The sequence below is a fragment of the Meriones unguiculatus genome, chromosome 7 (genome assembly GCF_030254825.1).
Source record: "Meriones unguiculatus strain TT.TT164.6M chromosome 7, Bangor_MerUng_6.1, whole genome shotgun sequence".
NCBI classification, from domain to species: domain Eukaryota; kingdom Metazoa; phylum Chordata; class Mammalia; order Rodentia; family Muridae; genus Meriones; species Meriones unguiculatus.
This window is the reverse complement of record NC_083355.1, coordinates 46,804,798-46,819,828: the sequence shown is the minus strand read 5'-3', so window position 1 is coordinate 46,819,828 and position 15,031 is coordinate 46,804,798. Positions and strand designations below refer to the sequence as shown.

The 15,031-nt window shown below is 37.8% G+C and overlaps 1 protein-coding gene across 1 annotated transcript in view; it reads left to right on the top strand.

The window, feature by feature from the left end:
- Ube2g1 (ubiquitin conjugating enzyme E2 G1) overlaps positions 1-15,031 on the top strand; it is a 67,121-nt gene that overhangs the window by 39,525 nt on the left and 12,565 nt on the right. Inside the window, exons 2-3 of the mRNA XM_021657414.2 lie at positions 5,982-6,084; positions 12,933-13,030. Coding sequence (XP_021513089.1) covers positions 5,982-6,084; positions 12,933-13,030 — 201 coding nt within the window. The remainder of the gene's footprint in view (positions 1-5,981; positions 6,085-12,932; positions 13,031-15,031) is intronic.

Genomic DNA, 15,031 nt, shown 5'->3' with positions numbered 1-15,031 from the left:
TAAAAGATTTGTTTGGCTTTCTTATTTTTACCTAGGGACTTAGAATGTAGACAAAGTGATAGAATAACAACATTTTCAAGACTTTTCAGCTGATGTATTTTTATATTTTAAGCTGGAGGACAGTCTTACTTGAATTTTAAAAAAAAAACAAGATAGGTAAGGCAAGCAGGAAGAGAGAAAGCCGTGCCTTTTGAGTTAGCCATGGAGGCTAGCAAGCCACAAGGCAAATGAGCAGCACCATAGCAAGGGTGGTGAGGATTTCAGAGAAAGTGAGAAAATCCAGAGAGCCCAAGAAAGCATGCTCAGGCTTTGATAAGCATCTGAAAAAAGGAGAAAGAGAGAAAAAGAAAAACTTGTTTCGTAATTCAGAAAAGTGGGCATACGCACTCTAGCGCAGGGGTTCCATAACAACTGCCGACCTGGAGGTTACAGAAAGAAATGTTACTTGATAACGTAATTATTAATGGTTCTGTTGCTTTTCTTTGGTTTTCAAAATGTGTTACTTTCACAGAGTGAGCTAAGAATGGGTTGGCGAGATGGCTCTGCAGGAAAAGATGCTGATACCAAGTCTGCTAATCTGAGGTTAATTCTTTACATGGTAGGATTATTTTTAATTGCCTGACTTTTCCCCCAGTACTGTGAAATAAAACCCACATAAAAACCAAAATGACAAGATGATTTCCTAGCATCTAATAATAGCAACCAGGTTTGTTTTAAATAAATGTTACTCATTATTTAAACTGATTTGTCTATCCTTTATGGTTATAATTCATACTAATACTCAACTTGTAACATTTTTGGCCAATAGAGGCCCCGTCAAGTTGGCTCTTGTTCTTCAAACAAGACCAACTTGTTTGTACCATCTGATAGCTTTTGTTTTATTGGGTATTGAGAAGAGCTGATACCATCTGATAGCTTTTGTTTTATTGGGTATTGAGAAGAGCTGAACACGTTTTTTTTATGCCTTAGACTTAGAATCTGTCATTTCTTCTTCACAAAGCCCTGCTCCTCTGTTAGCTCTGTAAATTTGTATTAGAAGACCATATTGTGGATACTAGGAATGTTCTTTATACTAAGTAACTGTTTCTCTAAAGCTTTTTAGTGTATAAGCCCAGTTATTAAAAGTGTTTCATAAAATTTATATTGATCCTAATAATTTTAATGTGTGTTCACTTTTTGTATGCTCTCACCTTTTTTGAGACAGGTCTTACAGGCTTGACTGGAACTCTTGAATCTTCTTGTCCCTTCTTCAAGTGCTGGCATTAGAGGTGTACACTATTACACTTACTCTTTTAGCCTTTTGTGCCTCCTCCTGCCTAAAATTAGTTGATTATTTCTCAAGACAAGGTCTGATTCTGTAGCTTGGACTACAAGAGAAGACCCTATTTAAAGTCACAGCAGCAATAACAACAACCATTATAATGTCATGTAATGACACTACATAAAGACAAATACTATTGTCTTACTTAGTAAAGAGGATAGAGGTTAAGGCGAGCCAAGATGAGCTCATGTCTAAAATACTGAAAAACCAATCAAATAAAACTGCTTGCTTGGGCGCTGGAGAGATGGCTTAGCAGTTAAGAGCACTGGCTGCTCTTCCAGAGGTCCTGAGTTTACTTTCCAGCAAACATGTGGTGGCTCACAACCATCTGTAATAGAATCTGATTCTCTCTTCTGGTGTGCATGAAACCAGAGTGCTCATATACATTAAATAAATAAAGAAATCTTAGCCTGGAGAGGTGTCTCAGTGCTTAAGAGCACTGCCTGCTCTTCCAGAGGTTCTGAGTTCAATTCTTAGCAACCACATGGTGGTTTATAACCATCTATACTGGGATCTGATACCCTCTTCTGATATTTAGCTGACCTATAGATACAGCATTCATATATGTAAAATAAGTAATTCTTTTTTTAAAAAAGGTACTTGCTTGAGTTTTATTTACCTGTCTATGGCTACTGCAATCTACCACATCCTTAGAGAAGCAGCTCCCACTTGTACTTTTCCACCTTACTTTCTCCTAGCTTAGTCAGTGTTGTTTGTATAGATTTATCTTTACTACTCATGATGGAGGGCAGTTTTGGCTTTCTTTTGTGAACCTAATGGCCTTAATTTAGAGAGCCTCTTCCTTCTATAGAAGTATAAACATAACATTGTTGACTGTTTGCTCTGCTCCACATGTTATTAGCTTCTTTATTATAAATTTCCTGGTTTTCTCTTTGGTTTCCTCTGAGGATGTCACTCAGTAGTAGAATACTTGCTTAGCATATGCAAGGCCCAGAGTTCAGTCTCTTAACTCTGCAAAGACAGTCTTTCTCCCAGCATACACATCCACAACATGTGCGTTGGCATTTCAGGTTAAATCATTTTCCCCTAACCCTTCAAACAGGTATCTCCCCGTATGTTTCCTATTTTAATACCTTTGAGTCATTTTAAGAGTTAAGATGGGGGAAAAGTTAAGACGGGATTTACTATGTTAAAATGTGCCATTCAGTGTTGGTTAGTTTATTGTCAGTATTATACAACCGTTAACCTCTTTCTGGTTTCAAAACCATTTCACTACTTAATCAAAATACCTTATATACCTATGAAATAATCACACATACTTTAGATATTGGGCTCTTGATATTGTAACCAAGGGCTGGTCTCATACTTGTCATGATAGTGTTACTATAAGTTATGCACCAACATGCCTTGCATGCCTTTTTTTTTTTAATGACTTATTTTAACTATATATAAATGTGTGTGTCTGTATGTGGGTTTGTGCATTTGAGGCCAGATGATGACGTTGGCTCCCCTGGAGCTGGAGTTACACCTGATGTGGGTGTTGGGAATCAAACTGAAGTCCTCTGCAACTGCTGTACCGTTTCTTAACTTCTAAGCCATATATCCATCTTCTAGATTGGTTTTTGAAAATTTAAATCTCGGAAGCTCACCCTATTTTCTTGAAAATATAATAAGAACAAACACTGTCCAACTCTTCCAAGGGTTATCATTGCACCATGGATGAAGTTGGAACTTAATGTGACTAACAAGGAGCCTTTATTTTCTAGCTTTTTCTATCTTGTCTTGTTTCATTGTGTCTCTTTATTAAGTCATAGGCCCAGCACTCTCTTCTCTCCCCTTTCCCTTCCTCTCTCCTCCCCTTCCCTCCCCTCTTGCTGTTAGTTTTGAGACAGGGTTTCTCTGTGTAGCCTTGGCTGTCCTGGACTTGCTTTGTAGACCAGGATGGCCTCAAACTCACAGCAGTCCACCTGCCTCTGCCTCCCTGAGTACTGGGTTTAAAAAATACACAATCACACTCAGCATAGGCCCAGCTCCTTAATGTAGTTTTCTATGCGTCTTTTTTCTTTCTCCCTTCTGATGCAGGGTCTCACTATGTAGCCATGGCCAAATATCCATCTACCTCTTCTTCCCATGTTTTGGGATAAATATGTGAGCCTTTTCTGTGCCTGGTTCCTTCCACCCCCCTTAAAAAAAAAAAACTGGCTATCACAGTATAGACCTGGCTGTCCTCGTATTTGTAGTTTTCTTCCTGTCTTTAAAGTGCTAGAATTACAGGTGTCTGCCACCACACCAGCTCCTTTTATAGCTATTAATGATTTGTGATATGCTCTTCCTTTGTATTTCATTACCCCATTTCTTGTACTACTTTTAGATCACCTATTACATTACATATTGTCATATTTCTGGGAATAATGAACCTATGATGGTCATGCTTATTAATACAATATAATAGGTTGCACATACAATGAATAGGATTTTTAGTCAGAGTATTTTTTTTAAGGAAGACTTCACAGAGATGTCACTGAGATGAGCTACACTTTGAAGGAATCATTCATGAATACATAATGTTAAGTGTTCATGCATCTAGACAATCCATACACCAGGGCAAACCCTGTTAAAAGTGAGATATTGGACATTTTTCTGACTTTTTTTTTTTTTTTTACATTTCTTTCATGAAATAAGCAATGGATGCTCATATGTAGATGTTTCGGGATTTAGGGTACATTAAAAAAAGTGAGAGCTGGGTGTAGTGCCACACACATTTAAGCTGAAAAGATTGGAAATGAGATAGTGCATGTAGAAAGTGATTACCCATAATCCTTATGCCTTCACTACACATGCACCTTTCACTGATTCCCAACTATGTTGCAGGTACTGCTAGAAAAGAATATACACATATGCTCTAGTGTTGATGGGAATTTGGTGTAGTGACTTTTACTTTGTGTTGTTGTTGTTGGGGTGTACATTAATTCTTGTTGCTGTGATAAAGTTGATCAACTTAAGGAACAAGTGTTATTTCAGTTTCTGGTTCGTCAAGTGTGTTTACTATGTAGTTCATCATGTCTGGGAAGATACGATAGCTGGAGTGTGACAGTAGTAAGATAATGGCAAGAGGTATGGATCCTGTTACTCTCTCTCTCTCTTTTTATCTCTTCCCTTCTTATGCATCCTTGGAACCAGAGTGTATAGAATGGTTCCAACCACATTCCAAGTTAAACTGTTTTGGAAACACCTTCAGACATGCACAAGAGGTGTGTCTCCCAAGTGATTACAAATTCAATAGGTTGACAAATGAAGGTAGACCCTGATATCAGTGTATGAAGTTATAGTTGGTTAACTAGAACCACCTTTGGTTGCTCAAAAAGATAAGGCTTTCTCAGTTACCAGCATATTCTCTGATATTTTACAGTACTCTGAATTGCATTACACTTGCTTCCATGATTAGATGGCTTATCTTGAGGATGGTGGCAAGTGCTGTGTGATAATCATGTACTACCCATTTAGATTTCTGGCAAGTCCTTTCTGAACTGATGTTAAACCTGTTTTGTCCTCACTCACTGCCCAATTTGAACCACTCAGCTCTCTTGACAGATGAAATAATTGATAGTTTTTCTGGTGTTGATGTTTGTATTCACTATCATGATTGTGATGGTTGCTTCAAAGGTGATAGTATAGTAAAATTCATCAAATTATATAGTTGACATAATACTCTAATGTCAGTTATACTTCCTTAAAGTTATTTTAAAAACTCATGTGATTTGCCTGTTACCAATAAGTCCTTTTGTCTGTCTGTCTGTTTATCTGTCTGTCTAGGTTTTTTTAAAATAAGACAGGCTGTGTGTGTGTATGTGTAACAGAGCTCTAGTTGTCCTGGACTCTTAGGTAGACCTAAGATTGTGGGATCAAAGGCATGTGCAACCATGCCTGGCCTAAGTCCTTATTTTATTAAGCTCCATCTCTGTAAACTCTTTAAGACTTCATACTCCTCACCTGTTCTTTGATGATCCTTTGTTGCCCTTTGTTTCCTTAGCTTACTCTATTCTTATTTTCACTTTCCATGCTAGAGCACTGTTTAGAACAGTCTTATGATGCCATTGCCATTTCATAGCCAGCAGCTATTCTTAGAAAGCTGTTTGTTGCTGGTGAAAGCTGTGGAGACAGAGGGTTCAACACACATAAGCAGAAGAGATGGAGCCTCTTCTCTTTTCCAGTTCAGAGACTTTATGCTCCACACAGGAACTCCACCTGGAGATTTTTTATACTAAATGCATCATGGCAAATTGCCAGATGTTAATGTAAGAAAGAGTTGATAAAACTTAGCAATTCCAATTCAAAGTTACCTTTGGTTGTTTATAAAGGAATTGTCCTAAAGGCTATAGCAAAACATTGCCATTCCTGATTTGATCTGACTTTTGGTTTTCTTTGAACTAAAATTTTACTCTGTGGTGACCCGGCCTTATTTCCATCTTAATAGGCTCTGTGAAAATTTATCTAGAAAGCTAAGAGCTTGGTTGGGTCCTAGGGTGGATGTAGGAAGACAGAACAATTCCATGTGGATAGTTTGCTGTACCCCCGGCTTCATTGTAGTATGGAAATATTGTGGTCATAAGGCAGCATTTTAATACTTTTCATAGGTTATGATTTACTTGTTGGAAAAAAACTATTTTAAAGTTTTGATTGAAATTTTCTTTTTCCACAGAACTCAACAAAAACCCAGTGGAAGGCTTTTCAGCAGGGTTAATAGATGATAATGATCTCTATCGATGGGAAGTCCTTATTATTGGCCCTCCTGATACACTTTAGTAAGTATACTGGAACTGATGTGTTCCAATAGTTATTCCTTCAACTAAAACTTAACTTTGAAAAATAGAATTTTTTTTTAAAGGAGCAGGCAAAATTGTTATATCTGATATCATTTGTCTTCAAGTTGATCATGTGTAGAGCCTTTGTGTTTTGCTTGAAGCTCTAATGTCTAAAATGTGTTTTAAAAATACAGGTTCAGAAATATACTTTCTTGGTGGTGGAGTAAATCTGTTATGAAAACTAGTAAGGCCATATGCAAATAAAATTTATTTATTTATTCATCCATACACTTGTTTATTTTTTATTTACTTATCCATCCATCCATTCATTTTCAAGACAGGGTTTTTCTTTGTAGCCCTGGCTCTCCTGGAACTCACTGTATAGACCAGGTGGGCTTCAAACTCAGAGCTCCTGCCTTTGCCTCCTGAGAGTGGGATTAAAGCATGTAGCAGTACTGCCTGGCTGTAAATAACTTTAAAATATATATATAGAAATTCTAGAAATATAGGAGATTGATTTCTCAAGATTGGAGAAGAAAAAATTGTCATCTTTGATTATCTGACTTGTGTGGGATTATGTTCATGTGAATGAAGATGTTCTAGGAGGACATAGATGTTGAATTTCCTGGAGCTGGAGTAACCGGTTGTTAGGAGCCACTTGATTGGATGCTGAGAACAAAACCCTAGTCCTTTAGAGGCTCTTAATTGCTGAGACATTGCTCCAGCCAAAGAAGAAAAATTCTTACTGAAATGTTTTTCCTTCTCTTGTGCCTACTGTGCCTTGACCCCAAAGGAAACACCATAAGTTCTTTTGTTTATTTGTTTTTTGTTTTTGTTTTTGAAACAAGTTTTCTCTGTGTAGTATTGGCTGTCATGGAACTCATTCTGTAGACCAGGCTGGTCTACTCAAAGGGATCTTCCTACTCTGCCTCCCTGAGCACTGGGATTACGGGTGTGTGCCACCACACCTGGCTAAATTTACTGTTCTTAATGCCTTACTATTTATTAAAGAGCAAGACTGCAGATTTTGGGGGAATTTTTTTTAAAGAGTTTTTTTTTTTAATTTAATTAACTCAATCAATTAATTATTTTCTCTGTATGTGAGTGTTTTGCATGCATCCATGTGCTTAGTACCTAAAGAGGCCAGAAGATAGCTTGGAACCTTTAGAACTAGAGTTACAGATGGCTGTGACCTACCCACCATGTGGGTACTGGGAATTGAACCTAGGGCCTCTGGAAGAATACCCAATGCTCTTAACTGTTGAGACATCTGAGATTTTTACGTAGAACATAATCTGTATGTCTGTGTCTTAAGAAGACTTGAAGGGAACTTTCAAAGTCTGTTTTAGTAATTTTGTTACCTGGTCTCCACAGAATATATTCGGGGGGGGGGGAGGAGGTATTCTGACCCTAATAAGAAGTAATGATTGCTTTTCTCTAGTTTATAAGACTTAGAGTTAGAACATAAAATAACTTATTAACTGCAAGTTGTTGAAAACAAGGGAAATGAGGTGGTGTTTTCAAGTTCTGTTGCTAAGCAGTGTTAAGGACAGACCTAGATGTCCAGATCTGCAGTTCTTAGGGGCTGCACTTCCATGTTGTACCCCCCACCCCACCCTCAGTGCACAAACAGGTTTTTTTCCACCTACAGCTGGTGAAAGTGTATTTGGAAAATAAAGGGCAGGTCAAGATGACTGAGCTGGTAAATGTTTGTGTAGAAGTATTTTTAAACAAAATCCCAAACATTTGATTTTTACCAATAAAGACTCAGGAGCCAGATGCTGGGGAGAAAGCCTACTAGCTTAGAGAGGCAGAGAAAGCACCCAGTTGACCTTTCTTCCCAGAAGGAAAAAGCACCCTTTCTCCTCCATACTGTCTTGAAAACCCTTTAGACTGAAGGTCCCTCCTTTCTACTTTCTGTGTCTCTATCCGTCCTCCTGACTTCCTCTCATTCTATGTTCACTTCCTGTCAACTGGTTGCTTGCTTGTCCTCTTGACTTTATTTAATCCTGTTCACAGAAAGCTCTTGGTGTATACTGGGCCTGAGCCACACCACAATTAGAAAGAGGTTTTTTTCCAGTACAGAATCTCAGGGTTTACAATGTGATCAAATATCCTGCAACATATAAATGTGATGACAGTCCCCAGAACAGATTTTTAAAAAGTTTAATGTAGTGGCCTGTGTTTAATCCCTGTTTTTTTGGAAGATGGGAAGTAGAGACAGGAGAATCACCCAGTTAGCTTTGAGAAGTAGTAGTAGGCATTATAGCAGAAATGAGAGAGATGCTGCCTCAAAAACAAGGTGGAAAGAGAAAAAGTCAGTGTGTACTTGTGTATTTTATGTACTGAGGAAAGGCTGGTTCAGGCTTACAGCTATTAGCAATCATATTTGTTGCTCGTCTGTTTCTCTGAAGTATATTTGCATTCATCAGTTTTACAAATTTATTTAAGTGAATTTGTTCATGTCATTAGAATTCTTAGGTATTAGAATTCTTAGGTAGCTGCTGTGAGTAGCCCCTAGAAACCAGTTTGGAAATACACCCTCAGAATCATTGTTATTTGAGGTAAATTTCTTTTCTTTTTCTTTTCCTCTTTTGAGACAGGGTTTCTCTGTATAGCCCTGGCTGTCTTGGACTTGCTTTGTAGACCAGGCTAGCCTTGAACTCACAGCGATCCACCTGCCTCTGCCTCTGTGAGTGCTGCATTACAGGCATGTGCCACTGTGCCTGGCTTGAGTTAAATTTTTTAAATTCTACAAACCATACTATATAAGTAACCTGTTCTATGAACCAAGCACAGTTCTTGTCTGTTTTTCATGTTTATTCTTCTGAGTTTAAAATAGTGTTGTTGTTTCTTTTTCTCCAGACACAGTGCTTCAAGGGGACACATAGGAACATTTTGATGGTAGTAATCTATTTACTCTTAGTATAGCTATAAAATAAAGAGAGACATTATCCTAAATCAAGTCCTTAAGGACCACTATTTAGAAATCTAAGCTTAATCTTCAATTCTTATGAGCTCACTGAATTTTTTTATCCTTTCATGCATTTGTGGCATGTTATTATTAGCTAGCTGGTCAATGAAGGCATCACACATACTTTTGGATTTTTTAAAGATAACTACTTGAGCATGTGGTGTAAGCTTTTAATCCCAGCAGTAGGCAGCAGGGCTTAAATAGTTAGACCCTGTCTCAAAACAAAGTCTAGTTTGTAAGGCCATTTTGTTAACAGGCCATTCTTTTTCATAACATACCCCATTTCGTTGTTCTCTTCCCTCCCAGCCCCCACTTTCTTCTCCCTCTGCTTCTCTTCCCTTCCCCTCCCTCTCCCCCTCTCTGTCTGTCTGTGTCCCAGCCCAGGAATTTTTCTTCATTCTTTCTTCATTCATTAGGGTTTTTTTGTTTGTTTTATTGTTTTTTTTTTTTTTTTTTTGTTCTGTTTTTGAGACAAACCTTTGTGCAGCCTTGATTCAATCTATAGACCAGGCTGGCCTCAAACTCAGAAATTCTACTGCCTCTGCTTTCTGAATGCAGAGTGTGCACCTCCACTGCCTGGCTTGTTTTTATAATTTTTAATTATGTGTACATATGTGTGTGTGGGGTATGTGACTAGTAGACACATTTGTGGCAACTTTGGACTTGTTAACTATAGACACTGGTCACTTCATGTACACAGTGGTTTTCTGAAATCTGTAGCCTATGTTTAAAGAAGAAAGCACAGGTCCTAAGAAAGTAGTTAGAAAGTTGCCAGGACAGAGGGCAAAGAAAGGACTCTGTAAATGGATTTTTTTAAATGTTAATTTTTGGGGAGGTAGACACTAGGGCAATTTTATCAGAGTTTGAAAGGAAAACCTTAGATCAGGCAAACTGTAAATCTTAGCAGCTTCTTAGTAGAGGAGAATGGAGAAGAGAAGGAAAAGGCCATGCCATTTAAGCTGGCATAGAGGTCAGTAATGTGGCAGACAAACAACCACATAGTAGGGAAAAACTTAGAGAAAGGAAACCTAAAATGTTGGGGAAAAGACCCGATGAGTTAAGGCAGTGGTTCTCAACCTGTGAGTCATATACCCTTGCAGTTGTTGAATGATTCTTTCACATATGTCACATATCAGATATCCTGCATATCATATTTCTATTGATTTATAATAGTAGCAAATTTACAGTTAAACCAGCAGCAAAAATAATTTTATGGTTGGAAGTCATCACAACATGAAATGTATTAAAGAGTTTCAACATTCGGAAGGTTGAGAACTACTGTGTTAAGGAAAGCATGCTTAGAAAACTAAAATAACTCAAGAAAAAGCGGATAGACTTAAATGATGTTTACAGGGCTGCTAATTCTAATTAAATGCTTTATAGAATATTTTATTTAAACTTTTAGTTTTGTTTTGTATTTGTTTTGTTTTTTGACACGGGGCTTTTCTCTGTGTGACCCTGGCTGTCTTGGAATTAGCTTTGTAGACCAGTCTGACTTGGACTTAATCTGTAGTCCAGGCTGACCTTGAACTCAAGAGATCCACCTGCCTTTACCTCCAGAGTGCTGGGATTGAAGGTGTCCACCACCACTGCCCAGCTTTTCAAGTTCTTAAAAAAAGTGGCTTATCGACTTAAGTCTAAGGAAGTGGTCTTGTAGTTGTTTCAGTAGTGTGAGGAAGATGGAGGGATAGAGAATTAGCTGTCTGGAGACATGGCTCATCAGTTGAGAGCACTGGCTACTCATCCAGAGATTCTGAGTTCCACATGGTGTCTCCCAACCATCTGTAATGAGATCTGATGTCCTCTCCTGTCATACGGGCGCATGTGCAAATAGAGTGCTTATATATACAAGTAAATCTTATATATACAAGAAAATAAGTTAGCATGGGTTTAGGTGATATTTAAATCTCAGTTCACCACTAAGTAATGGCCTGAGGTGTTAGCTCAGAAAAACTACTATGCAAAAATTCTGTAAAAATATGTTGTGCTGTTTCGTGATGATATCACAAACCTTCATTTAGTTACTAGAGGGTACTCCACACTATTTACTGTTTGTGTACGTTCAAGTACTGCTTTGAGACCAATAGTTGCCAGGGCTATTACTCAGAGAAATCCTGTCTGGCTTGGGGAGGGGAAAATGATAGTTACTGTACTGAGTATTTGTTTAGTCATTTTACCCATCTCCACCCAGCGTACGTTTATTACCCCTGTATTCAATTTTTTCCAGTGTTGTCAAAGATAGAATTTTTTAGCCAGGCATGCTAACCCCAGTACTGGGGAGGCAGAGGTAGGCAGATCCCTGAGTTTGAGACTGGCCTGCTCTAAAGACTGAGTTCCAGAACAGCCAGGGCTACACAGAGAAACCTATCTTGACCCAGACCCCTTCCTCCAAATAATTTTTCTTGTGTGTATAATGCTTAGAAAGGAAGCAGAACCAAGGTTCCTAGGCAAGTGCTGGACCACTGACAGACTCAGCCCCAGAATAGAGTTTTAAAAATTGAAAAATGGGTTTTGATATGTAGTCTGAGTTATTTTAAATTCAACAGACCTCCTGTCTTCTTTCCGGTTGCTAGATTACAGGCATGTACTTTATCCACTTAAGAGTTTTGTGATTTAATATTAAAAAAAGAAGTAGAAGGAGGTTTTGTGGCAGAGACATGACTTTGGTTTTTCAAATGTTCAACAGTTGGTTATGTACCTTTTTAACACTATGCTAATTGTAATAATACTTTGGGTATTTTGAGAGATTTTGAATTTACTGATACTTTAACATTCTTTTCCTCACCAAAGTCACATCATTTTGTGTTTGAACAATAGTAAATACATTTTATCTACTTTGTTATTTTACCCTATGAGTTTTGCATTCCTCTGTGCTAATTTGGCTCCCAGAGTTTGTACCCCCACAGATTGGCTGCCACTAAGTAAATTCTGTTTTGGGGGTAAGGTGGAGTGAGAGAGGAGCAGGTAGACTCTGAGCAGTAAGTAGAGGATAAGTGAGCTCATAAAAAGAAAGCACCTGAGAATGAACATTGTTGTTTTGGGATCTTCTAGAAAAATAGAAAAATGTGCTTTAAAATTTTAGGGCAACACTATTATAATTTAGAGGAGTGTTGGCAAACTTTTTAGCATGAGAATTCCAGTCAGCTATTGAGAAGCTTTTGAATGAATTAAATCCACCAGAATTAAGTGACCTAAGAGAGGAGATGCGGTGCAGGGATTTTGTGGAAGCTATTTTAATGGCCTTTAAAAATACTCTTGGCTATTTTCTGGATTTGTAGCTTCCTCAAATTCTCTGTCCATTCATCTGTCTGTGTTCATTTGCCTGTCTACCTGACCACTTATTTTCTACTCTAATTATAAAATACTTACCTCTAAAAGTAACTACTTGCAGCGTATCACCAGTGATCTGATCTGGACGCCTCCATTTCCAAGGGTTTGTTTCTCTCTCTCTCTCTCTCATCTCCTCTCTCTTTCCTTCCTTCCTTCCTTCCTTTCTTCCTTCCTTCCTTCCTTCCTTCCTTCCTTCCTTCCTTCCTTCCTCTCTCCTTCCTTCCTTCCTCTCTCCTTCCTTCCTTCCTTCCTTCCCTCCCTCCCTCCCTCCCTCCCTCCCTCCCTCCCTCCCTCCCTCCCTCCCTCTCTTCCTTCCTCCTTCCATCAGTCCCTCCCTCCGTCCCTTCCTTCCTATTTTTGTTAACCACCTGAGAGTTTACTGAAGCAGTATTTATGTTGGCTTATTAAACTGTTTGTTTTTAGGGAACAGTAATTATATTTTATCTACCTTTTTGCTGTTTTATGTCCTGTATCCTTTTATTTGTCTGTGTTCTTGTAAAGAATAACTTAAATGCATGACTTGTTTTTCTTTTTTCTTTTTCAGTGAAGGTGGTGTTTTTAAGGCTCATCTCACTTTCCCAAAAGATTATCCCCTCCGGCCTCCTAAAATGAAATTCATTACAGAGATTTGGCACCCAAATGGTAAGCTTTTAAGTTTTATTTTCACATTTGCAAATATGATTTGTCACTAAAGATTTCATAACCGTCTAAGTTTTTTTTTGTGCATATGGTCTTATACTAGACTCTAAAGAGATAAATATGAAGAATTCTTTTTTCTTGGTTTTCTGCTTTTTTGGAGATGAGGATTGGCAGGTTAGTACCTCACTATTTAGATCATGCTGGCCTTGAACTTTTGGTAATCTTCCCGTCTTAGGTTGCCAAGTGCTTGGGTCACAGGCAGGAGCCATTACTACACTAAAAAAACTTTTTTGGACAGGCACGGTGGTACATGCTTGTAATCCCAACACTCAGGGAAGCAAAGGCAGGTGGATCTCTTGTGTTTGAGGCGAGCCAGATTTACAAAATGAATCCAGGACAGCCAAGGCTACATAGAGATACCCTCTCTCTGGGTTGGGAATATAGCTCAATTGGTGGAGTGCTTATTTAGCATGTACAAAGCCTTGGATTTGATCCCCAACATTGCATAAACTGGGTATGGTGATTCAAACCTGTAAAAATTCTAGGTACAAAGCAAAGAAAACTCTAAAGGTATATCCCAAAATCTTATTAGATAGCAGCATTATTCATTCATGTTATCTAAATAGTAGCAATAATACAGTGTCTTATCAGTTGAACATAAAAACAAAATCTGCATGTACATGTAATGTAACACTATTTGGTAAAAATAAAAGAAATGATGTGTTTGGTATGATTTGATAATAAAAGACATGAAACCTGATGCCTTTGGAATCTGTCTTCACATGCACAGTCACAGAAGCATATTCATATGTAATAAATACTTTTTTTTGAAGAAATGGAGGTGATCATTTAGTAATTCCATTTATATGAAATGTCTAGAATATGCAATTCTGAAGACTCAAAGCATATTCATAGTTACTTAGACCTGCTGGAGATTTTGGAGGAGAGAAGAAGGGTCAATATTGATTGAACAAGATTTCTTTTTTGGGCTGATGAAAGTTTCTAAAATTGAGTGTGATTTGGTTGTGTAACTGATAAAATGTACTATCAATTAGATTGTATGCTTCAGATAGCTGAATAGTATGATGGGTGTTAAAGTTATGAGGATACCGGTGAGATTGTGCAGTGAGTAAAAATTCTTGCCATGTAAGCCTGGTAATCTGAGCTGGAGGAGAGCACATATAGAGGTGGAGATACCATTCCACTAAGTTATCCTTTGATGTCTACACATGGGCTGTGCCCATGTTCACACATGCAATAATAATAATTTAAAAAATAAGTTTAACTACATGGCAAATAATAGTTTGTGTAGCTTAGATGTATTCCTTTTTTTGGGGGGGGGGACGGGACAGGTTATCACTTTGTGACTTTGGCTGCCCTGAAATTACATATGTAGACCAGGCTGACCTTAAACTCAGAAATCCTCCTGTTTTTGCCTTGTAGTATGCTGGGATTAAAGGTGTATACCACTATGACCAGGCCTCATAAAGGATTTCAAGTAGATTTAGTATTAGGATTAAAGTCATTTCTAAAAGACATTGAGATGAAAGGAGGAAACAGACAAAACATTTATATGGGGGAAATAAAGCATTCTGGCAAAATAAGTATAAATATTAAGTGTACAGCTAGCTATAGAGTTAATGATAAACATCTCACAGAGAGCGTAGTTGTCATCCAACATACATTTGGAAAAGTTAATAAATCAGAGATTACTAGAATTTAAACTATCAGCATGGAAGAACCCTATCCCTGAGTAAGACAGCCAATGTTGGTGCTAGTATGTATTTCTGATGGATATATAAATGACATACTTCTTTAAAGGTGTGATTTGGCATGAATCTAATTTTAGTCATGAAAATATGATCTCCACCTAGAATGCATCCTACCAACATTTAATATATGAATGAACCTTTAAGACATAACTGAAAGACACATTTAAAAGAACAAAAAATGTCTGATTCTGGTTTTATGAGATACTTCAGTAATTAAAATAGTGAGAATGGG